This window comes from Pelobates fuscus, chromosome 10, assembly GCF_036172605.1.
Source record: "Pelobates fuscus isolate aPelFus1 chromosome 10, aPelFus1.pri, whole genome shotgun sequence".
NCBI classification, from domain to species: domain Eukaryota; kingdom Metazoa; phylum Chordata; class Amphibia; order Anura; family Pelobatidae; genus Pelobates; species Pelobates fuscus.
The window spans coordinates 148,791,767-148,817,122 of record NC_086326.1 but is presented as its reverse complement, the minus strand read 5'-3'; the positions used below and the strand labels follow the sequence as shown (position 1 = coordinate 148,817,122).

Here is a 25,356-nt window from a genome sequence, read left to right as displayed (position 1 = left end):
TTTATACAGAACAGTGCTGACTTTCCCTGCAGGGGGACATCCATACAAAGCAACGCACAGTACACAGCTATTTATACAGAACAGTGCTGACTTTCCCTGCGGGGACATCCATACAAAGCAATGCACAGTACACAGCTATTTATACAGAACAGTGCTGACTTTCCATGCAGGGGACATCCATACAAAGCAATGCACAGTACACAGCTATTTATACAGAACAGTGCTGACTTTCCATGCAGGGGACATCCATACAAAGCAATGCACAGTACACAGCTATTTATACAGAACAGTGCTGACTTTCCCTGCGGGGGACATCCATACAAAGCAATGCACAGCACACAGCTATTTATACAGAACAGTGCTGACTTTCCCTGCAGGGGGACATCCATACAAAGCAATGCACAGTACACAGCTATTTATACAGAACAGTGCTGACTTTCCCTGCGAGGGACATCCATACAGAGCAATGCACAGTACACAGCTATTTATACAGAACAGTGCTGACTTTCCCTGCGGGGACATCCATACAAAGCAATGCACAGTACACAGCTATTTATACAGAACAGTGCTGACTTTCCATGCAGGGGACATCCATACAAAGCAATGCACAGTACACAGCTATTTATACGGAACAGTGCTGACTTTCCCTGCGGGGGACATCCATACAAAGCAATGCACAGCACACAGCTATTTATACAGAACAGTGCTGACTTTCCCTGCAGGGGGACATCCATACAAAGCAATGCACAGTACACAGCTATTTATACAGAACAGTGCTGACTTTCCCTGCGGGGGACATCCATACAAAGCAATGCACAGCACACAGCTATTTATACATGTTACATCACTGTTGTCCCCTGTTATGAAAGCTTTATTCTGTCGCATACTTTTGGTACTTTGGGCACTGTTCTGACTGATTTACAGTCCTCGTATGGTCCAGCCCGAACCCGCTATGTACGCCTAGAGGTGGCCGCCATTTCGGGACTTTGCACGTGTTCGCGGCCATCTTACCTACAATCAGCGGTTGTCGCCCATAATCATCTGGAACCAAAAACGGAGACACACACAGGCGAACACCGCTGAGACCTCCAGGATCACAGAACTCAGTGTTGGACGTACCGAACTATTCACCGTTCAGTAAAGCACTTGCCCTGCACATGGGGATTACAGCGACCCCAGGGATGACTACGGAAGACAAAGGGTTGTGGAGTTTTTACCGTCCGAACGAAGACCGACCGCAAGGCCTAAACGTATGGAACTATTTTCGGCTGAAAAGTCCGTGCGGTCGGTCTAAACTTTAGAAGCCCCTAACTTCCGAACCGCTCATCCGATCGGGCCAGTTTTTGGATATGTTGGCCTCCAGAACAAGATCTATCTAGCGATGCAGGGTGTATGGGTGTGCCCCCTGGTTTTGGGGTACATCCAGAATATGGACAAAAGTATGTGTAATATAATTGTGTTACTTGGTTATCTGAGGGGAGGGGACATGTGGGTTGAACCCAATATGTGATTGGGTATTTTATGCCTCCCCTTGGGAGTGTCCTCTTTGTGTGTATTTACAATAAAAAGCAGGCTGGGCATCCCAGTCCTCAGTTCTCATTTTGACCCTCAATTCGCAGCCTCGACTCGTTTTGTGTGGGGAAAGGATATCCTAGCTGCACCATAGCTAGGGGGAGATTCTACACTTACAGGTCTCTACCGAGTATCGCTCCATTCTACTCTTCAAGCCGGGAACCAGGACATCCAAGCGATCAACCCTCCTGCTAGACTGGAGGCAATCGGTGGCAGCTGCGGGATCATCCTGGAATTCCTAGAAGAGGTACAGAACGGATGGAGAGTAACTACGACAAATTGAAGCGCACCACGTTAAAGGACTTACTTGAGAGCCGAGGGGGACACGCGAACAGCCGCCCAAGGAGAGAGCTAATCGCGGAACTAACCGAAATGGACCAGAGTCTTACCATGGCCGAGGCCACTGCCACTTGCACCGATGAGAAAACCCGGTTGGTCCGGGAGAGGCTGCCCCTGTATGGGCCAAACCCCTCCATGGAACTCATACGGCAATTAATGGCCGAGGCCGAGGCAGATGTCGAAAAGGCCAGAGCCCACGAACACAAAATGAAACTCACCGACCGAACCCCCCCGGAGACAACGGAAATCCCAAAGATTCCTTTCGCAGCATTTAAGCCGTTTGTGGAGAGTGAAATGGGGATTGACGAGTTCTTGGCCGATTTTGAACGGCAATGTGCACTGCACCAAATCCCCGCAACAGCTTGGCCAAAGATACTAGCCGGGAAACTGGCGGGTCGAGCTATGGAGGCTTTTCGGACTCTCAGCCCCGAGGAAGCGGAGCAATATCAGACGGTAAAAGACACCCTACTTAAGAGATATGCCGTAACCCCCGACACTTATCGCAGACAATTCCGCAACACCAGTAAAAAAGTAAATGACACCCATGCTGAATGGGCTCACCGCATGCGGAGGGCGGCTACCCACTGGATGAATGGGTGCCGTGCCGTTACCGCAGCCGAAGTGTTGGAACTTTTTTTATTAGAGCATTTTTATGACGGGTTGGCACCAAAGGACAGAGAGTGGGTAAAGGATCGGCGTCCGAGCGATCTCAATGCGGCAGCCCGACTAGCTGACGAACATCGGGACGCTCAAGTTCACGAATACCCCCACTCTCGAATAGCCGCCCGGCCCGAACTCCGAGAAAACCCTAGACCAAACCCCCGACCCGAGTTTCGTACCCCAGTGCCGGCCGGACCTACTCGATATGCCGGGCCACCCAGCCAGTACCCCCAAGAGCGTACCCGCCCCACTTGCCACAAATGCAAGCAGCCGGGGCACTTCATTTCCAACTGCCCCCTAAACAACAGCCTCCCGGGTAACAACCGCCCCGCCCGTGCTTTTTGTGTAGACCAAGCAAATACTATGGAAGAGTATCTGGGACCATTACATGAAGCTAACCCTGTGTATGCCGCAACCGACAACCGACAGCACCATCGACAGGAAGTACTGTTGGAAGGCCGCCCGGCACAAGGATTGAGAGACACCGGGGCCACCATCACTCTAGTCCAGGGGAAGCTCGTACCACCACATAAGCGCTCCACAGACACGGTGGCGGTCCGAGTGGCTGGAGGGGACATATACAAATTACCCACAGCAAAAGTACATCTTGATTGGGGTGCGGGAAAAGGACTTGTGAGGTTGGGGATCATGGACAGTTTACCCGCTGAGGTCTTACTGGGCAACGACCTGGGCCCTATGACTTCGGCATTTGCCCCCTCCTATAACTCCGAGGCATATCCGGTTACCACCTGGTCCCAGGCAGGACGGGCTTGAGAGGCTTCACCGGTGCGGGAGACTCAGGTAAGACCGATCCCGACTGTACCTACCTTCCCCGACCCATTACCCTGGGATACCCCTACCGCCTTCGAGGCTGAGACTAAAACTGACCCCACTCTCCAGAAATACAGAGAGCGGGCCGACACTGGGACGGGGGGATCCGACCAAGAGATATTTGTATGGGAACAGGGGAGACTGTACCGACAGACGGAAAAGAAAGGGAACCGTAGGAGGCAGTTAGTAATCCCTCACAAATATCGACGAGATATCCTCCGGATAGGCCACGACATTCCCCTAGCCGGACATTTGGCAGTAACCCGGACCCTTAAACGTATCACCCATACCTTCTTTTGGCCAGGGGTACATACCGATGTGCGTACATACTGTAGTACGTGCGAAGTGTGCCAGAGGGTCGGCAAAAGAGGAGACCACCCCAAGGTACACCTCATAAATATGCCCCTCATCGAAGAACCATTCAGTAGAGTGGCCATTGACCTGATAGGACCCCTCGCCACTCCCAGCCCCTCCGGGAAACGATATATCCTCCTCACTATTGTGGATTACGCTACCCGCTACCCGGAGGCGGTGGCTCTATCTAATATCCAGGCAGACACGGTAGCCAATGCGCTGGTCCAAGTCTTCTCTCGTGTAGGATTTCCCCGAGAAATCCTGTCCGACCGAGGCACCCAGTTCACGGCGGAACTAACGCAACAGCTGTGGCAGGTCTGTAAAATAAAATCCCTACTCAGTTCCCCATATCACCCCCAAACCAACGGGCTATGCGAAAGGTTTAACGGGACCCTTAAGCAAATGTTAAAGACGTTTACCCAGGAATATAGGGACTGGGAACGTTTCTTGCCGCACCTCCTATTCGCTTATCGGGAGGTGCCGCAGGAAACTACCGGATTCTCCCCGTTCGAACTGCTGTATGGACGCAAGGTCCGGGGCCCCCTAGACCTGGTCCGAGAGCATTGGGAGGGGGAGACGGAGAACACAGGAATCCCCATCATACCATATGTCCTAGAGCTTAGGGACCGCATGGAGCAGCTAGCCAGGTCGGTCCGGGCTAACCTCCAGGCGGCCCAGAGGCGACAGAAAGTCTGGTATGATAGAGGAGCACGGAAAAGGAGCTTTGAGATAGGGCAAAAAGTAATGGTTCTTAAACCCGTCAAAACAGACAAATTACAGGCAGCCTGGCAGGGCCCCTACCAAATAATAGAAAAGAAAGGAGATACCACGTACGTGATTGCCAGCTGCCACGACCCGAGCTTAAAGAAACTGTTCCATATTAACATGTTGAAAGCATATCTCCAACGCCCCGAAGATGTGCTGGCCATATGTAGTCCCGCAGCCGAAGACCCCGATAACTTGCCCATTCCCGACTTACTTACCCAGGACCAACCGGCCGATATAGTGGGCCAAGTACAGATAGGCGAGCGGCTTAACCCAGTAGAGAGGGAGCAATTGCAGCAATTGCTCCGAGAAAAACAGGCAATGTTCTCCCAAAAGCCAGGGTTCACCAATCTAGCCACCCACCAGGTAGATACCCCCGGACAGCAACCCTTGAGGCAGGCCCCCTACCGCATCCCCGAGGCGGTCAGAGCGGGGATGAAACAAGAAATCACGGAAATGCTGAACCTAGGAGTCATTGAGTCCTCCGATAGTCCCTGGGCATCCCCGGTAGTACTAGTACCCAAAAAGGACGGTACTACCAGATTCTGTGTGGACTATCGGAAACTTAATGATAAAACCGTGACAGACGCCTACCCCATGCCCAGGGTAGACGAGTTACTGGATCGCATAGCCCAGGGGAACTACCTAACCACCATTGACCTGTGTAAAGGTTACTGGCAGATTCCCCTGGCCAGGGAGGCTATCCCCAAGTCGGCATTCGTCACCCCGTTTGGCCTATATCACTTCAAGGTTATGCCATTCGGGATGAAGAATGCCCCGGCCACGTTCCAGCGCTTGGTGGATAGACTACTTGATGGCTTCCAGGGTTTCGCCTGTGCATACCTGGACGACATAGCGATCCATAGCGCGTCCTGGGAGGAACACCTAACCCATGTAGGGATGGTCTTAGATCAGATTCGGGCCGCCGGCTTGACTCTGAAACCAGAGAAGTGCCATTTTGGCATGGCTGAAGTGCAGTATCTGGGGCATAGGGTGGGGTGCGGGAAACAACGACCAGAACCTGCTAAGGTAGAGGCAGTTGCCAATTGGCCCACCCCCACCACCAAGACACAAGTACTAGCCTTTTTAGGTACCGCAGGGTACTATCGGAAGTTTGTGCCTGACTATAGTGCCATTGCCAAACCCCTGACAGACTTGACAAAGAAAAACCTTCCTCGACAGGTCCTGTGGTCTCCCCACTGTGAAATAGCGTTTCAAACTTTAAAAACTGCTCTTGTGAATGCTCCCGTGTTGGCCGCCCCAGCCCCTAACAAACGTTTTATCGTCCACACAGACGCTTCCATGTTCGGGCTGGGAGCCGTCCTCAGCCAAGTAGGCGAAGACGGAGGGGAACACCCTATTGCCTACATCAGTCGTAAGCTCCTGCCACGCGAAGTTAGCTATGCCGCCGTGGAAAAGGAGTGCTTGGCACTGGTGTGGGCACTAAAGAAACTGACTCCTTATCTGTACGGGCAAGAATTCACTCTGGTTACGGACCACAATCCCTTGGTATGGTTAAACCGGGTCTCTGGAGATAATGGCCGATTGTTACGGTGGAGCTTGGCTCTACAACCCTTTAATTTTACCATCACTTATCGACCCGGGAAACAGAATGGCAATGCCGATGGATTGTCCAGGCAAACCGATATCAGCCCAGCCTAACCAGAAGTCTGGACAGCCTTAGTCTACCCCGAAAAGGGGTCAGACGGTGTCTGCCAGAGTGTTCCACAAGGAGGGAGCACTGTTACATCACTGTTGTCCCCTGTTATGAAAGCACTGTTACATCACTGTTGTCCCCTGTTATGAAAGCTTTATTCTGTTGCATACTTTTGGTACTTTGGGCACTGTTCTGACTGATTTACAGTCCTCGTATGGTCCAGCCCGAACCCGCTATGTACGCCTAGAGGTGGCCGCCATTTCGGGACTTTGCACGTGTTCGCGGCCATCTTACCTACAATCAGCGGTGGTCGCCCATAATCATCTGGAACCAAAAACGGAGACCCACACAGGCGAACACCGCTGAGACCTCCAGGATCACAGAACTCAGTGTTGGACGTACCGAACTATTCACCGTTCAGTAAAGCACTTGCCCTGCACATGGGGATTACAGCGACCCCAGGGATGACTACGGAAGACAAAGGGTTGTGGAGTTTTTACCGTCCGAACGAAGACCGACCGCAAGGCCTAAACGTATGGAACTATTTTCGGCTGAAAAGTCCGTGCGGTCGGTCTAAACTTTAGAAGCCCCTAACTTCCGAACCGCTCATCCGATCGGGCCAGTTTTTGGATATGTTGGCCTCCAGAACAAGATCTATCTAGCGATGCAGGGTGTATGGGTGTACCCCCTGGTTTTGGGGTACATCCAGAATATGGACAAAAGTATGTGTAATATAATTGTGTTACTTGGTTATCTGAGGGGAGGGGACATGTGGGTTGAACCCAATATGTGATTGGGTATTTTATGCCTCCCCTTGGGAGTGTCCTCTTTGTGTGTATTTACAATAAAAAGCAGGCTGGGCATCCCAGTCCTCAGTTCTCATTTTGACCCTCAATTCGCAGCCTCGACTCGTTTTGTGTGGGGAAAGGATATCCTAGCTGCACCATAGCTAGGGGGAGATTCTACACTTACAGGTCTCTACCGAGTATCGCTCCATTCTACTCTTCAAGCCGGGAACCAGGACATCCAAGCGATCAACCCTCCTGCTAGACTGGAGGCAATCGTAACAATACAGAACAGTGCTGACTTTCCCTGCAGGGGGACATCCATACAAAGCAATGCACAGTACACAGCTATTTATACAGAACAGTGCTGACTTTCCCTGCAGGGGGACATCCATACAAAGCAATGCACAGTACACAGCTATTTATACAGAACAGTGCTGCCTTTCCCTGCGATGGACATCCATACAAAGCAATGCACAGTACACAGCTATTTATACAGAACCGTGCTGACTTTCCCTGCAGGGGGACATCCATACAAAGCAATGCACAGTACACAGCTATTTATACAGAACGGTGCTGCCTTTTCCTGCGGCGGGACATCCATACAGAGCAATGCACAGTACACAGCTATTTATACAGAACAGTGCTGCCTTTCCCTGCAGGGGGACATCCATACAGAGCAAAGCACAGTACACAGCTATTTATACAGAACAGTGCTGACTTTCCCTGCAGGGGACATCCATACAGAGCAATGCACAGTACACAGCTATTTATACAGAGCAGTGCTGACTTTCCCTGCAGGGGGACATCCATACAAAGCAATGCACAGTACACAGCTATTTATACAGAACAGTGCTGACTTTCCCTGCGGGGGGACATCCATACAGAACAATGCACAGTACACAGCTATTTATACAGAACAGTGCTGACTTTCCCTGCAGGGACATCCATACAGAGCAATGCACAGCACACAGCTATTTATACAGAACAGTGCTGACTTTCCCTGCAGGGGGACATGATGCAGGGTGTATGGGTGTGCCCCCTGGTTTTGGGGTACATCCAGAATATGGACAAAAGTATGTGTAATATAATTGTGTTACTTGGTTATCTGAGGGGAGGGGACATGTGGGTTGAACCCAATATGTGATTGGGTATTTTATGCCTCCCCTTGGGAGTGTCCTCTTTGTGTGTATTTACAATAAAAAGCAGGCTGGGCATCCCAGTCCTCAGTTCTCATTTTGACCCTCAATTCGCAGCCTCGACTCGTTTTGTGTGGGGAAAGGATATCCTAGCTGCACCATAGCTAGGGGGAGATTCTACACTTACAGGTCTCTACCGAGTATCGCTCCATTCTACTCTTCAAGCCGGGAACCAGGACATCCAAGCGATCAACCCTCCTGCTAGACTGGAGGCAATCGTAACAATACAGAACAGTGCTGACTTTCCCTGCAGGGGGACATCCATACAAAGCAATGCACAGTACACAGCTATTTATACAGAACAGTGCTGACTTTCCCTGCAGGGGGACATCCATACAAAGCAATGCACAGTACACAGCTATTTATACAGAACAGTGCTGCCTTTCCCTGCGATGGACATCCATACAAAGCAATGCACAGTACACAGCTATTTATACAGAACCGTGCTGACTTTCCCTGCAGGGGGACATCCATACAAAGCAATGCACAGTACACAGCTATTTATACAGAACGGTGCTGCCTTTTCCTGCGGCGGGACATCCATACAGAGCAATGCACAGTACACAGCTATTTATACAGAACAGTGCTGCCTTTCCCTGCAGGGGGACATCCATACAGAGCAATGCACAGTACACAGCTATTTATACAGAACAGTGCTGACTTTCCCTGCAGGGGACATCCATACAGAGCAATGCACAGTACACAGCTATTTATACAGAACAGTGCTGACTTTCCCTGCAGGGGGACATCCATACAAAGCAATGCACAGTACACAGCTATTTATACAGAACAGTGCTGACTTTCCCTGCGGGGGGACATCCATACAGAACAATGCACAGTACACAGCTATTTATACAGAACAGTGCTGACTTTCCCTGCAGGGACATCCATACAGAGCAATGCACAGCACACAGCTATTTATACAGAACAGTGCTGACTTTCCCTGCAGGGGGACATCCATACAGAGCAATGCACAGCACACAGCTATTTATACAGAACCGTGCTGACTTTCCCTGCAGGGGGACATCCATACAGAGCAATGCACAGCACACAGCTATTTATACAGAACAGTGCTTACTTTCCCTGCGGGGGACATCCATACAGAGCAATGCACAGTACACAGCTATTTATACAGAACAGTGCTGCCTTTCCCTGCAGGGGGACATCCATACAAAGCAATGCACAGTACACAGCTATTTATACAGAACAGTGCTGACTTTCCCTGCGGGGGGACATCCATACAGAACAATGCACAGTACACAGCTATTTATACAGAACAGTGCTGACTTTCCCTGCTGGGGGACATCCATACAAAGCAATGCACAGTACACAGCTATTTATACAGAACAGTGTGCTGACTTTCCCTGCGGGGGACATCCATACAAAGCAATGCACAGTACACAGCTATTTATACAGAACAGTGCTGACTTTCCCTGCGAGGGACATCCATACAAAGCAATGCACAGTACACAGCTATTTATACAGAACAGTGCTGACTTTCCCTGCGAGGGACATCCATACAGAGCAATGCACAGTACACAGCTATTTATACAGAACAGTGCTGACTTACCCTGCGTGGGACATCCATACAGAGCAATGCATAGTACAATTGTCCCTCCCGGCACCTTAATTACTTGGTCCCCAGCTTGCACAATCAGCTACCTGCTGTACTCTCACAGTCCTAAAGGCATTGCATACAAAATGTCCGTCAGAGTCCCCTTTTCCTGGACCATACCCCCATTCAAATAATTAAAAGTGAATTGTAAAGTGTATACCAAAAAGAGAAATTAGTCAATTAGTTACTGATTAGCACACAATTATTTAAATTACTTGTTAGATATTTCTTCATAAAGAGAAATAATCTAGGTAAAAAAAACAAATAACTTTTACACTAATAGTTGCAATAATACACAAAAATTCTACAATAATTATAATAAATCCCCTAATAAAGGTTGGATTTGTGCCTAAGTGGTGATTGTGAGTTAGATATGGTTGGCGATGCTCTACACAAAAGCTGTTCGAGAAATCATGAAGTGTAGATAATTGTGAATTCACTGCTTGTGAAAATCAGATTTTTAACTCTTCAGATAGACAAACCAATATACAGTCTGCATAACCATTCATACAAATGTGACCTGGTAATTGAGCTGATAAGCCCTAAATAGCTAATATAAATCTATGCTGGAAAAAAAAACACCCAGTGTGCCTTCGAGGGCACTTAACCTAAACCTCCTCTACCCGATAACCTGACTGCAAGAACGGTATTGTGAGAGCCCTCACATCTAAAGACAAGGGGAGACATAAACATAGGCTATACAAATGCATCTTCGACGTAAAAACCCTAGGGCAGAGTACAGAATATTTGATAGAGTCCTAACCTCAACATCTGAGGAAAGGGATTTAGGGGTGATTATTTCTGATGACTTAAAGGTAGGCAGACAATGTAATAGAGCAGCAGGAAATGCTAGCAGAATGCTTGGTTGTATAGGGAGAGGTATTAGCAGTAGAAAGAGGGAAGTGCTCATGCCATTGTACAGAACACTGGTGAGACCTCACTTGGAGTACTGTACGCAGTACTGGAGACCATATCTTCAGAAGGATATTGATACCTTAGAGAGAGTTCAAAGAAGGGCTACTAAACTGGTTCATGGATTGCAGGATAAAACTTACCAGGAAAGGTTAAAGGATCTTAACATGTATAGCTTGGAGGAAAGACGAGACAGGGGGGATATGATAGAAACATTTAAATACATAAAGGGAATCAACACAGTAAAGGAGGAGACTATATTTAAAAGAAGAAAAACTACCACAACCAGAGGACATAGTCTTAAATTAGAGGGACAAAGGTTTAAAAATAATATCAGGAAGTATTACTTTACTGAGAGGGTAGTGGATGCATGGAATAGCCTTCCAGCTGAAGTGGTAGAGGTTAACACAGTAAAGGAGTTTAAGCATGCGTGGGATAGGCATAAGGCTATCCTAACTATAAGATAAGGTCAGGGACTAATGAAAGTATTTAGAAAATTGGGCAGACTAGATGGGCCGAATGGTTCTTATCTGCCGTCACACTCTATGTTCTATGTTTCTAAGTGCATGTAGACATCTAAGTGATTAAAAATCAACGTGGTCGAGCTAACTCAGCAGCATCCTATAATAAAATGATCTGTAGACATTTATAATAACAAAGTATTTTACCAGGAAAAGTACATTCAGATTACTCTGGTTTTCAAGTACGTCCTGGGGATGTTACCTTAGCCCAGCATCCAGGGGTTGTTATGATTGTGGCTGTAAGTTCATTTTGGAAGATGTAGTCCACAAGATCTGGAGTGTCGTAGGTTACCTACCCCTGTCATGTATGCTAAATTCTAATTCTGAATATATTTACCCAACCATTGCTTAAACCATTGCTTAATATTTTACCATCACATTCTGAATCACATATCTTGTAGTGTATTTACATAACTCTCAATGAGATAAAAGGTTTGTAATTCTATTTGTTTTCTTTCCAGCAGATGGCTCTCTAAACGCAAGTGAAACGGATGATTTACCCATCCATGTTCTGTCAGCGAATCGTGTGACTGAAGGTAGAGTCGCAGATGATCAGGGAGGAAATTCTGTGACATTTAATGAACTAAGTAAGAGACCAAGTGAATCTGTGAAATCCGAAACAGCTTTATATGAAGAAAGAAATCTACCAGATGGAGAGATTTACTCACTGAAAGAATGTTCCCAAACAAAATCCACAGTAAACACGGAATATCCATCTACTCATATTAAGGAAGAACTAACCTCATGTGAAGAAGGGAATTTGACAGAAACTGAAATTTTTACACCCACCGAACAGACACTATCTACTCATCTTAAGGAGGAATCCACCTTATGTGAATATCCATCTATTTCTATTAGGAAGGATTCCCCCTTGTATGGAAAAGGGAATCTCACAGACACTGACATAATTACACACACAGAACTTACACAGTGTCCATCTACACATATTAAGGAAGAACCAGCCTTCTATGAAGGAAACGTCACAGACATTGATATTTATAAACCCAGAGAGCCTACAGAGTCCACTTCTGTTACAGAGGATTCAGCCTCATGCGAAGAAGGAAATCTCAGCGATCTGGACCCTCAAGCCTCTGTTTGTGATCCTGCGAGACAATACAAAATGGATACCGATAACTCCGATAGTCCTAAATATCAGAGATTCCATAAAGGGAAGAAAGTGACTTGTTCTGAATCTGGGAAAACATTCACCTGTAAACCAAACTTCATGGGACATCAATACTTTCAATCAAAATCACACACTATCGGATCTCGCAATACTTACCAAGGATCTAAATCATGTTCCCGTATCGTACATGAAAAACCTACTCATACAAAATCTCTTCCCAAACGTCATTTCATTCAAAGTGGAGAGAATGTTAAAGAAAAATATTTTTGTTCTGAGTGTGAGAAATGCTTTTCAACCGCTTCCAATCTTAAGCATCATTTGAGGAGCCATACAGGAGAGAAACCTTATTTTTGTTCTGATTGTGGGAAATATTTCTCTCGAAAAGCCCACTTTTATACACATCTCAGGATTCACACAGGAGTGAAACCATATTCATGTCCTGAATGTGGAAAAAGCTTCAATCAGAGTAGCAACTTTAAAAGACATCTCAGGATTCACACAGGAGAGAAACCACATTCATGTTCTGAATGTGGTAGACGTTACAGTGATAAAAGAAACCTTATAAGACACGTGAAGATTCACATATAAGAGAAACAATTTTTTATGTTCTAAATATGAAAAATGTTTTTCTCAGAAAGGCTACCTTAATTCTCATGAAAGAGTTCACAATACAAATATAGCTAAAATGAAAAAAATATAATCTACTAAAGGATAGTGTGTATATAAATAAATAAAACATAATGGTATAATGTGTGCTTAACGAGGTGGGACCAGTATGCCAGATGAAGGCACTGCAGTATAACTCCTCCGCCTTCAGTTTATATGGCTACCTACTAGCATTACTCTTCTTGGTTTGTTTGTTGTGTTTTTGTTATTTTTTTTTACACTTGTATTTTATTGGAAACCATTTCTTTTGTTTGCGAGAGAACAACATGGAAGAAGGCAGAGACATCCCCATATAAGAGATTGCATAGAGTACATTTGTCACATTTGCAGTAGCATTAACATCTAGATCATTAACACAATTATTTTTTGTTACATCATTTATTTGATTTACATTTTAAGACATAGTACTTTACATTTATTCTCTTGAGTTCTTCTCTTTTGATTTGTTGTGATATGTTCAGGCATGGTGGTAACACCATAGGGTGAGGCTCAAACACATTGCATTTGAAACATGCTCGAGCACCGGCACCTCCATATACTGACCCCGCTGCACACTCACCTCCTACCCCCCCATGTGTAGGGAAATCAAGTTTGCACTTATATGTGGAAGGGTTATTAGCAATTATGATGTCAAATGATGGCAGGAGTGGTACGAAAACCTGGAGTGCTGTGTTTAAACCCTGGGTGTTGTTTTTTTCGGAGTGTACAAGTTGCCAATGCTATTGCTTAATCTCCCATGGTCTATGGCAAAGGTGAGAGTCTAGGTTACAGATTCCAATGTCTTTGCTGTCTTATATAAATGACTACCTACCGCCGGTTGTTCACTGGGCAGAAGGCCCTACCATGAGGGTGCTTTTACTGTCTCATTAGTCCCCCCTAAATGGTATTAATAGGAGCATTTAAATTTAGAAACGCAATTAAGCATTAATAGTAGGGGTCGCTCCCTAAAACACTTTAAGATGTAGCTTGTGCTCCCGCCATTCTACATTCCACGTTGATGGCATGTTGTCTGCGGGGTATCTCTCCGGTAGAGGCCGGTTGGTATCCCCATTTAAAGAAGAGAGAGTCCCTCATCAGATGAAGCCGTCTGAATCATTTTGCCTTCTTTAATGATAAGTAATTTCGCCAAAAAGCCCCAACCGCATGGTGCCTGTCTTTTCCGTAGCTCCTCGATAACTTCACTGATAGTTTGTAGGCGTCTGAGTTTCCACAGACAGCTCAGTGTACAGCTGGATATTTGTATATTGATCAGGTCGATTTTTGTGATTTCTGTGAGCCCTCAGTATTTCATCTTTTATGTGATAGTTTTGCAATTTGACTAGGACATTTCTAGCAGTGGACGGTGGCTATTGGTTTGGCATAGCCACTCTATGAGCCCAGTCAATGAGGCATATGTCACTTGGGACATCAGGTATTAAGACTCTGAAGGTCAGCATTGAGGCCTGACGTCAACACCTCCTCAGTGTTTCCTCTTATGCAGATGTTTCGCCTGCGAGATCTGTCCTCTAGATCCAAAAACGTTGTCTCATACCTCTCAATCTGTTCCATTTGCTCCATGCAGTCAGCCAAATCATTATGAGCACAGGTGAACTCCTTTATTTTTTTTTCCCACATGTGATGTTCGGGAGCCTAGTCCTTGTCGTTTTTTTTTTGTGGTTTTTTTTTTTAATTTTATTTTTAAGGCCTGACATTGCATTTGCTGTTCCCTTCTGTTTTTTTTTTTCTGCCAGTGTGTCAAGGAGTCTTTTATATTCCCCTTGTAACCGGCTCTGTGTCTGATGGTGAGTGGCCGCCTGCGCATTCCCCATTTTTCTTTCTTGGTGCGAGGGGGGGGGAGTTGCGACATTGTTTTAGGTATGCTCGGTTACAGTTCGCTGTCAATATTGATGTTTATATCAGTCGCTTTAGAGTGGTAAGTCTATGTGCGACCAATTTGTTTTCTTTTTAAATCATTTATAATTTTACAAGGAAAATAAATTATTAACAAAAGTTAAAACACATATAAATTCACATATAGGCATGATAAACCAAAATTTACAGAAAAAATAAACTAATCCAAGCTAAAAAAATAAAAATAAAATTCCAGATATAATTTAAACACATACATGTACATCTACATCCATACATACATGCAAACTTTCAAAACAAAACAAAATGGAGCATTGTAAAATATCAGAAATCTAATCAAACCATGGCTTCCAGATCTTATAACATACGGGCAAACTACCGTTCCTGGCATAGGAGTGACGTTTCCTTGATGTGCTTATAAGATATTAATAACTAAGTATTTACTGTTTTTACCCATCTTAGGGAGCTTTAAGTAAAAAAGCCATAAGTGTGGTTTTAAATAAATTTTTAATGAAAAATATTTGAGAGTACTCTCACTGTTTCATCTTCAATCCAATGCAGTTGTGGGCAGTCCCACCAAATATGGTCCAGGGTTCCTTGAGATTAAGTACATCTCCAGCAGCATTTAGGTATAGTTTTATCGAACATACAAATTCCATAAATATAATGCAGGGACCATGTACCAATAATGCAATAACTTATAAAGTTTTCCTGTAAATTAACAGAATACACATATTTGAACTGCTTACCAAGTCTCTCACCATTTCTGGATGGGAAATACAAACTCAAATTCACTTTCCCACTTGCCAATACGAGTAATTGTTGAAAAATGTTGATTTATTATTCCTATATTTAATATTTGATATTAATTTGTTATTATACGGTTTTTCAATAAAGTTGTCAAGTTTGGTTAAAGAGATATTGTAATTATTTTTGAAGAAGTTTTTAATCCTCAAATAGAGAAACACATCTCGACTAGAGAGATTTACATTTTGCTTGGAACTGACTAAATGGCAAGATACCAGTATTTAATTTGATATCTGCTAATGTATATTTACCCATACTAGTCCATCTATATATATCCTGTACATAAGATTTAAGTATGTTAATACGGGTAAAGGGTACAAATAAACTCCTTAATACCCATCCTTGCACCTGGTCTTAACTGCATCTGTCAGGAGCGTATCCTGATAGCTATGTTTTATCTTCCTTTTGTTTCTGTTCCTTTAAGAAGTTCCAATTCTTAACCACTAGTGGCCTCCCTAGCCACTAGTCACCTCAATCCTCACCTGCCTAGGACTAATTACTTGCTTCAGCTACATAAGGCTATACCCTGCTCACAACAGGGCCTTTACATTGAACTTGGTGACCTACCTGAAAGACTTCAGTTCCTGGCTCCTGTGAACCTGCTCCAAACTTACCTTCTACCCTGCTCCATATCAACCTGCTCCAGACTTACCTTCTACCCTGCTCCAAATCAACCTGCTCCAGACTTACCCTCAACCCTGCTCCATACCAACCTGCTCCAGACTTACCTTCTACTCTGCTCCATACCAACCTGCTCCACTCTTACGTATGACTTTTGACATCTGCCTCTGTTACCAGCCTGCCTTTGATCCCTACCTGGCTTTGTTTCAGCCCTACCTGGAGATCACAGACTTTCTTTTTTATTATTATTTGCAAGTATCCTGTTTTGTGGCATATTGCCTAAAGTCTGTTTTCCCTCAAGCTTCCTAATATGTCTAAAAACACTGATAAAGTACATGAAGCCAACCCTGGCATAAGTCTCCTATCTGACCTGCACAAGATCATGACAGAATGTAAAGGCCTTAAACCGGAGATTACAGGGTTAACCAGTGTTCTAATAATCATTGCTGAAAGTCTCTTGTAACTATGCAAAACTGTTTCATACTTGCAATCAAGCTCCTGTATAACACCTGAAATAAAGACTGAGACTGTCTTACCTTCCAGGAAACGAGAACCGCTAACCAAACTTTTAAAAGCCAGTGATGGTACTATCATGACTATAAAAGAACTCTGCTTATATGAAAGCTATCTGGATGCCATGAGGTATGTTGCAGCTATTCCTCCTGAGAACACCTTCAATCAAATAGTAACCTGCTCTTCTTTACAACCTATAACCAAAGGTACACTGATGCCCACCTTGAAGAAACCTTCTGAACCTCAGACTCTCGAATCAGGGTAATAAAGAAAAATAACAAACCCATCTCTACACTAAGGGTAAAGGAAAAACCCATAACTGAAGAGATGCCACTTGAATGTACCAAAGCCTCAAACGGTTCTAATGTCTGTCTTGAAGACCTAACCATGTCTAAGTAGTTACTGAAAAACAAAGAGAAGAATAAACCCAAGAGAAAGAAATAATGCTTTCCTGTTTTCATTTTTGTTGATTGGTCTGTATGTTACCTTAACTGACATCCTGTTCAGTTCCTCGACAGACCTTCGTGTCCAGAGTCCACTCTTTAAGGGGGGGATTGTGTTAGAATCGTATCCTGACAGCTATGTTTTATCTTCCTTTTGTTTCTGTTCCTTTAAAAAGAAGTTCCAGCTCTCAACCACTAGTGGCCTCCCTAGCCACTAGTCACCTCAGTCCTCACCTGCCTTGGACTAATTACTTGCTTCAGCTACTTAAGGCTATACCCTGCTCACAACAGGGCCTTTACATTGAAGTTGGTGATTTACCTGAATCACTTCAGTTCCTGGCTCCTGTGAACCTGCTACAAACTTACCTTCTACCCTGCTCCATACCAACCTGCTCCAGACTTGCCTACAAACCTGCTCCACTCTTATGTATGATTTTTGACCTCTGCCTCTGTTACCAGACTGCCACTGTTACCAGCCTACCTTTGATCCCAACCTGCCATAGTTTCAACCCTACCTGGAGATCACAGACTTTCTTTATTATTTACAAGTAACCTGTTCTGTGACACGTATCCTGTTTTGTGGCATATTGCCTAAAGTCTGTTTTCCCACAAGCTTCCTAATATATCTAAAAACACTGATAAAGTACCTGAAGTCAACCCTGGCATAAGTCTCCTATCTGACCTGCATAAGATCATGACAGCATCTTTTAAAACTGGGTTATTCATATTTAAAGAATTAACTAAAAGGTGTTTCTTCCAAAATAGGTCAAATGGATTTTGAACTCCCAGTTGAAAACTCTCACAAGAAAACCAACCCGTATTCCGGTTCTTTTTAAGATCCCAAGCCAAAATATAAGCAAGCATTGTCTAACCATTAAGTAAATTTAAGTCTTGAAAGCTCAGACCCAACTGAGTACTGCCCCTCTTTATCATATTTTGTGTAATTCTAGATTTCTTGACATGACTATAGAAATTAGTTTTTATTTATCTAGAGTGATCCTGAAACATGAGTTGGAATCATTCTGAACAGGTAGATAATCTTAGGAACTGAATAGGCATTGACCACGTTAATCCTACCCAACCACGAAGTGTAGTTTTTCATCTTATTGATCTTCAGGTTTAACCCCTTAAGGACACATGACATGTGTGACACGTCATGATTCCCATTTATTCCAGAAGTTTGGTCCTTAAGGGGTTAAAAAGTTGAAAGAGTAGATTATAATTATCTAAATGAATGTGATTAAGATCAAATGTTATTTAAGGCACCCATATACTCAATCCAGTCTTTATTCCAGTAAAAAATGTATTTATTTTGTTTTTGTAGAGTAGTCAGACCATTTAAGATAATTCTAGACTTGGGTAAAGTTAATTTATAATTTGAGGATAAACTGTATTCCCCACAAGCTGTAACTACTGCAGAGATCTAGGTTTCAGGAGAAGAAAGAGTAAGTAAAATATCATCGGTATAAAGTGTGATTATGAATCTGTCTATTAACTTCTATGCCCTTAATCTCCAATCTTATTGTTGCAGCTAAAGGTCCTAAAGAAAGCAAGTAAAGCAGAGGAGACAAAGAACAGCCCTGCCTTGTACCATTTTGTATTCAGAAAAAAAAATAGAATTTAAAGAGGAACCAGTAACCATGGCAGTATGATTACTATACAGAGCTAAAGAACATTTCTTAAAAAAAAACCTGAATCCCAACACTTCTAAAGTCTTGGATACAAAAAAGACCCAGTTAACCCTGTCAAAGTCTCTCTCAGCATATAATGCCAAGAAGACAGATGGGGCAAACTTTTGTTAATTCAACAAGATCATATCTATTACTTTATGAGAATTATCTTCTCCAGATCTACCTGTGATAAACCTGGATTGATCTGGATAAATTTGATCTGCAATTATTAATTTCAGTCTATCGGCCAGTTTCTTTGAAAATATTTAAATTGATGAGAGAAATTGGTCTGTAATTTGATAGAAGACTAGGATCTTACACAGTTTTTGTAATTGGACAGATAGAATCTGTTACGAGTAGCAAGGTCTCTTAGTGTCCCTTGGCCACTGCTTCTCTAATCCTTTGCTGGACCTGGATTCAGACACAGCATACAGCTATTATAACTACAGGAGTAGTGATTATAGCCCTCTGAAACCCTGTGAAATAACCCCACTATAGTGGACAAGACCAATCGTATTGGTTAAACTGTTTATTGCAGAAAAAAACACATATTTATATCCCTACACACATTTGGGGGTCTTTAACCAGAACAATGCAAACCACTCCTTGGTGTCTGGGACATATTAAGGTCAAGACATGATAATTGAATTACCTGCTGAACACCAAGACACATTGCACAATACCTGTTACAAAATAGAATTAACTCAATAGCTTTAAAGGACCACTCTAGGCACCCAGACCACTTCAGCTTAATGAAGTGGTCTGGGTGCCAGGTCCAGCTAGGGTTAACTAATTGTTTTATAAACATAGCAGTTTCAGAGAAACTGCTATGTTTATCAATTAGTTAAGCCTTCCCCCTAATTCTCTAGTGGCTGTCTCACTGACAGCCGCTAGAGGCGCTTGCGTGATTCTCACTGTGAAAATCACAGTGAAAGCACGCAAGCGTCCATAGGAAAGCATTATGAATGCTTTCCTATGTGACCGGCTGAATGCGCGCGCAGCTCTTGCCGCGCGTGCGCATTCAGCCGACGGGGAGGAACGGAGGCGGAGAGGAGGAGGAGAGCTCCCCGCCCAGCGCTGGAAAAAGGTAAGTTTTTACCCCTTTCCCCTTTCCAGAGCCGGGCGGGAGGGGGTCCCTGAGGGTGGGGGCACCCTCAGGGCACTCTAGTGCCAGGAAAACAAGTATGCTTTCCTGGCACTAGAGTGGTCCTTTAATCTACTTCAACATTTTACAAAATAACTGATCACATACAACAAAGTCGTGGCTTCTGTGATAGAAACCTACAGCATCTCTTCGAGAATGACCACTTATTCCCTCATAGAGTTAAACAACCTAACCAACAGATGGGAAATCAGGGGGTCCGCAATTTTATAAAATAAAGCTATGTGTCCGTCAGGACCCAATGATTTCCCCGTTTTCAGATTCAAAATCGCATCCTCACTTCCCATAAGGAAAACAGTGATTGAGAGAATGCATTTTTTTTTTACATTTTAGGCATGATCATATTTAGCAAAATATCCTTTATTAGGGGTCTAGAGGTGTCTCTCTGTTTAAGGTTAGATAGTGAGCAATAGTAATTCCTGAATACTTCAGCTATTTGTAAAGGATCCTAAAGGACAGTCCAACCCACTACAAGACGCTGGACCCTAGATCTCTCATATTTTTACTTGACAAGGATGAAAATCTTTAGGTACCGGGACAAAAGAATTCCTGGATCCTGCTCACCAGTTGCCACTCCAGAGGAGTCTAAGGGCTTATCCCGATCATACAACAATCAATTGGAATGAGCACATACTTCACAAAATGTGAATACGTGCTATCTGGAATAAATGTTGTATCCCACATGGTATAGTCTCTGTGACGAGAGCAATCTCGCCACATTGCATTGGAGAAGCCTGGCTGCCCGCCTGCTGCCTTTGGACTATGGCCCTGGGAGATTGGGCCCTTTAAAAACAGTATTCGGCCATACCAGAGTGTATGTCACTCATTCTGGCCCTTTAAATACAGTGGGGTCATTTGGTACTTGCCCTGTGTGAGCTGTGGTAACCCAGATAGCTATGCCATGGAGCCTATTCGTGTGATTAAAGACTTTGGCTCTATGGCGATTAAACTGTATTCGGTTGGTCTGAGTGCCATTCACCTAATAATGTGCACTCAGACCTGAGCTATCTGGGGATATGTGAAATGTCTGTGTGTTATGTGTAAAATGTGACTTTATGTATTTTAAAGTGTTTTATGTTGTTTTGCAACCATGTGGTTAATGGAGTCTGCCTCTAGTCCTGGATAATTGGATTACTTCTCCAATTATCTCCAGGGCAGAAGGGATGAAACCAGGATGCATTGTGGGGATGTTTTTTTTGCCATGCTGCCAGGGGTTTTAAAAGATACTTTACTAACTTTTGAACCCCTGGTCTGATTCATGCCAATTTTTAATATGTTGTTCCCCTGAATGGATTGATTGTGGATATGGATTTTTATATGAATGTGATGTATGGTTTTAGAGTTATGAAAGTTGGGTAAAAAGTATGTTTTAACTGTATGTATAATGGGATTATGTGTAAAACTAAGGGGAGGGGATGTGTGGGTTGCACCCGTGATACTATTGGTTATTTTATGCCTCCCCCTGGGTGTGGCCTGTATGTGTTCACTTGTAATAAAAACCAGGCTGGGTGTGCCAGCACCTCAGACCACTGCTTGACCCTCAACACAGAGCCTTGTCTCGTTCTTGGGGGGATTCACTGTATGCTGTTGGAGACTGATTGCCAGGAGTGTAAGCTGATGTATGCTTTTCTTGTTCGTCTGCTAGCAGCTATTCGTGAGGTTCCAGTTTGGAGTGCTATTTTGTATCCAGTTCGGGAGTTTTGGTGTTCTGCAGTAGCTGTGCCTGTCTCTCAGAAAGGGGCATATCGCCTAAACGGATTTTAACCCCTTGTCTGAGGAAACGGTCCGTTACAATTGGTGGCAAGCGGCGGGATCGTTCCTACAGCCAGAAGGACAGCTACAGGAAACACCATTTCTTTGGATTTACAAGTGGGGGCAACGCATGTCCCAGTACAGTGACTCTAAAAGCAACAGAATGGAACCAGCAGTGTTATACGAGGAGGAGGACCTGGATCGCCGGGATGCATTAAGGAAAAGCATCTGGTACCAGGCCCTGGATGTACAATACCAGCGGGGTGAGAGTCTCCCCAGTGAAGAGCAGCGGTTGCAGAAGCAAGTGGCCCTGCGGATGCCCTTCCTGGGAGAGCAGCCCCTGGAGGAATGGGTGAAGGAATTGAAGCTCCGAGTATGGCAGGAGATTTGGCTGGAAGATGCCTACCAGGCACTCTGGTGGTATATGGCACAGTATATACCCTGGACAGCCGGGCATGACAAGCCAGAGGGAGAGGAGTTTGAGGGTCCTGGCTTGTTATGGGAGTCCTTTGCAGAGACGGACTTCGGGAGCCCTGCGCAGACCAGACTTCAGGATATTTTCTATACAAGGGAGGCTAGGCATGACTGGGATGACCCCCATGAGGTAGGGCAAGACCTGCTTCACCTAGCAACCATGGAGTGGGAACTGGAGCAGGACTACCGAGATCTTTTTCACTCCATTGGGAAGGCTCAGCAGGACAGTAAAGTGACAGACCCAGATCCAGACCCATTCCGCTGGGAAGATATTGTGGAGATTTACTGGGAAGAACCCCAGGTGGCCGGTAGAGATGGGACCGAGGTCTCTCCACCGGTCCTGCAGGGAATTGGGAGCCCAGTCTCCATTCCCCAGTGGCAGGCTGAGTTACAGGGGGCAGAGGTAGTTGGTCCTACCCCCCAACAGCAGAGTGATATGCCGGGAAGGCAGTGTGAAGTGCAGGGAGAGGAGAGCAGCGTCCTCCCTCCCCAGCGGCAGACTGAGTTACAGGGGGCAGAGGTAGTTGGTCCTACCCCCCAGCAGCAGCGTGATTTTTTGGGAATAGAGAGCCCAGTCTCCTTTCCCCAGTGGCAGAGTATCCAGCAGGGAATAGAGAGCCCAGACTCCTTTCCCCAGCAGCAGGACACTGTATTGGGAGAAGAGACAGTCGGTCTCCCTCCACAGAGGATGGAAGTATGTATGGGAGAGGAGCTTGCTACCACCTCTCCCCAGCGGCGGATCATTGATGAGCAGGGAATAGAGAGCCCAGTCTCCTTTCCCCAGCAGCAGGACACTGTATTGGGAGGAGAGACAGTCGGTCTCCCTCCACAAAGGCGGAAAGTATGTATGGGAGAGGAGCTAGCTACCACCTCTCCCCAGCGGTGGATCATTGATGTGCAGGGAATAGAGAGCCCAGTCTCCTTTCCCCAGCGGCAGAGTGTCCAGCAGGGAATAGAGAGCCCAGTCTCCTTTCCCCAGCAGCAGGACACTGTATTGGGAGGAGAGACAGTCGGTCTCCCTCCACAAAGGCGGGAAGTATGTATGGGAGAGGAGCTTGCTACCACCTCTCCCCAGCGGCGGATCCGTAATGTGCAGGGAATAGAGAGCCCAATCTCCTTTCCCCAGCGGCAGAGTGTTCTATTGGGAGAGGAGCCTGTTACCCCCTCTCCCCAGCGGCAGCTTAAGGTACCAGGGGGAGACTGTAAGCCCCCCACCAGTGCAGATGGGACCGTGGTCTCTGCACTTATCACACAGGGGGTAGGGATGGTCGGCCTGCCCCCCCACGACAGGGCTGTTTAGCCAAAGGGGAGACAGTCAGTCTCCAGCAGCAGAGCTGTGTAACTAAAGGGGAGACAGTCGGTCTCCAGCAGCAGAGCAGTGCAGCTAAAGGGGAGACAGTCGGTCTCCAGCAACCAGGCTTCAACCAGACTACTCCCGTGGTAGTGCTGGCATCAGGGCAGAGTACCGCTGGTCTCTGCCCACTCAGCAACCCACCAAGGCAGCCTACCAGTCCCCCACACAGCCATGGTGAGGCACCTGGACATGGACAAATTTCTCCTCTACCCAGGTGTAGTAACCAGTTATTGTGGGTGGGCTGTACTGCTGTTTCTGTTTTGTGGGTGGGCTGCTGGACTAACAAGGGCACTGACCGGCAGGAGGTCAGATACCCTGTTAGTCTGTTTGGAAAAGGGGAGAGATGTGACGAGAGCAATCTCGCCACATTGCATTGGAGAAGCCTGGCTGCCCGCCTGCTGCCTTTGGACTATGGCCCTGGGAGATTGGGCCCTTTAAAAACAGTATTCGGCCATACCAGAGTGTATGTCACTCATTCTGGCCCTTTAAATACAGTGGGGTCATTTGGTACTTGCCCTGTGTGAGCTGTGGTAACCCAGATAGCTATGCCATGGAGCCTATTCGTGTGATTAAAGACTTTGGCTCTATGGCGATTAAACTGTATTCGGTTGGTCTAAGTGCCATTCACCTAATAATGTGCACTCAGACCTGAGCTATCTGGGGATATGTGAAATGTCTGTGTGTTATGTGTAAAATGTGACTTTATGTATTTTAAAGTGTTTTATGTTGTTTTGCAACCATGTGGTTAATGGAGTCTGCCTCTAGTCCTGGATAATTGGATTACTTCTCCAATTATCTCCAGGGCAGAAGGGATGAAACCAGGATGCATTGTGGGGATGTTTTTTTTGCCATGCTGCCAGGGGTTTTAAAAGATACTTTACTAACTTTTGAACCCCTGGTCTGATTCATGCCAATTTTTAATATGTTGTTCCCCTGAATGGATTGATTGTGGATATGGATTTTTATGTGAATGTGATGTATGGTTTTAGAGTTATGAAAGTTGGGTAAAAAGTATGTTTTAACTGTATGTATAATGGGATTATGTGTCACACTAAGGGGAGGGGATGTGTGGGTTGCACCCGTGATACTATTGGTTATTTTATGCCTTCCCCTGGGTGTGGCCTGTATGTGTTCACTTGTAATAAAAACCAGGCTGGGTGTGCCAGCACCTCAGACCACTGCTTGACCCTCAACACAGAGCCTTGTCTCTTCTTGGGGGGATTCACTGTATGCTGTTGGAGACTGATTGCCAGGAGTGTAAGCTGATGTATGCTTTTCTTGTTCGTCTGCTAGCAGCTATTCGTGAGGTTCCAGTTTGGAGTGCTATTTTGTATCCAGTTCGGGAGTTTTGGTGTTCTGCAGTAGCTGTGCCTGTCTCTCAGAAAGGGGCATATCGCCTAAACGGATTTTAACCCCTTGTCTGATGAAACGGTCCGTTACAGTCTCAATATGTATAGTGTGTGGCCGAGAATCAAATTACATTATTTTAGAAAATAAAGTGACAGTACAAGCCTTATACGGCTACTCCTTTACCTAACCTGTTGATCTATAGTAAAGATAGATATGACTTGCTATAATAATACAACAGACTTTATTATATGGGTCTATTATAGTATACTCAGGCTGCTCACTGTTTAATAGACATGCCCCTACTCGCAGTATAGGGAGTAGGGGCATAATTTACTAAAACTAAGTAATCAGTAAATACCG

At 45.2% G+C, this 25,356-nt stretch overlaps 1 protein-coding gene across 1 annotated transcript in view; it reads left to right on the top strand.

Annotated features, from left to right (window-relative positions):
- The window catches only part of LOC134575199 (gastrula zinc finger protein XlCGF26.1-like), a 145,091-nt gene that overhangs the window by 20,283 nt on the left and 99,452 nt on the right, over positions 1 to 25,356 (top strand). Inside the window, exon 2 of the mRNA XM_063434445.1 lies at positions 11,672 to 12,585. Coding sequence (XP_063290515.1) covers positions 12,331 to 12,585 — 255 coding nt within the window. The 5' untranslated portion in view covers positions 11,672 to 12,330. The remainder of the gene's footprint in view (positions 1 to 11,671; positions 12,586 to 25,356) is intronic.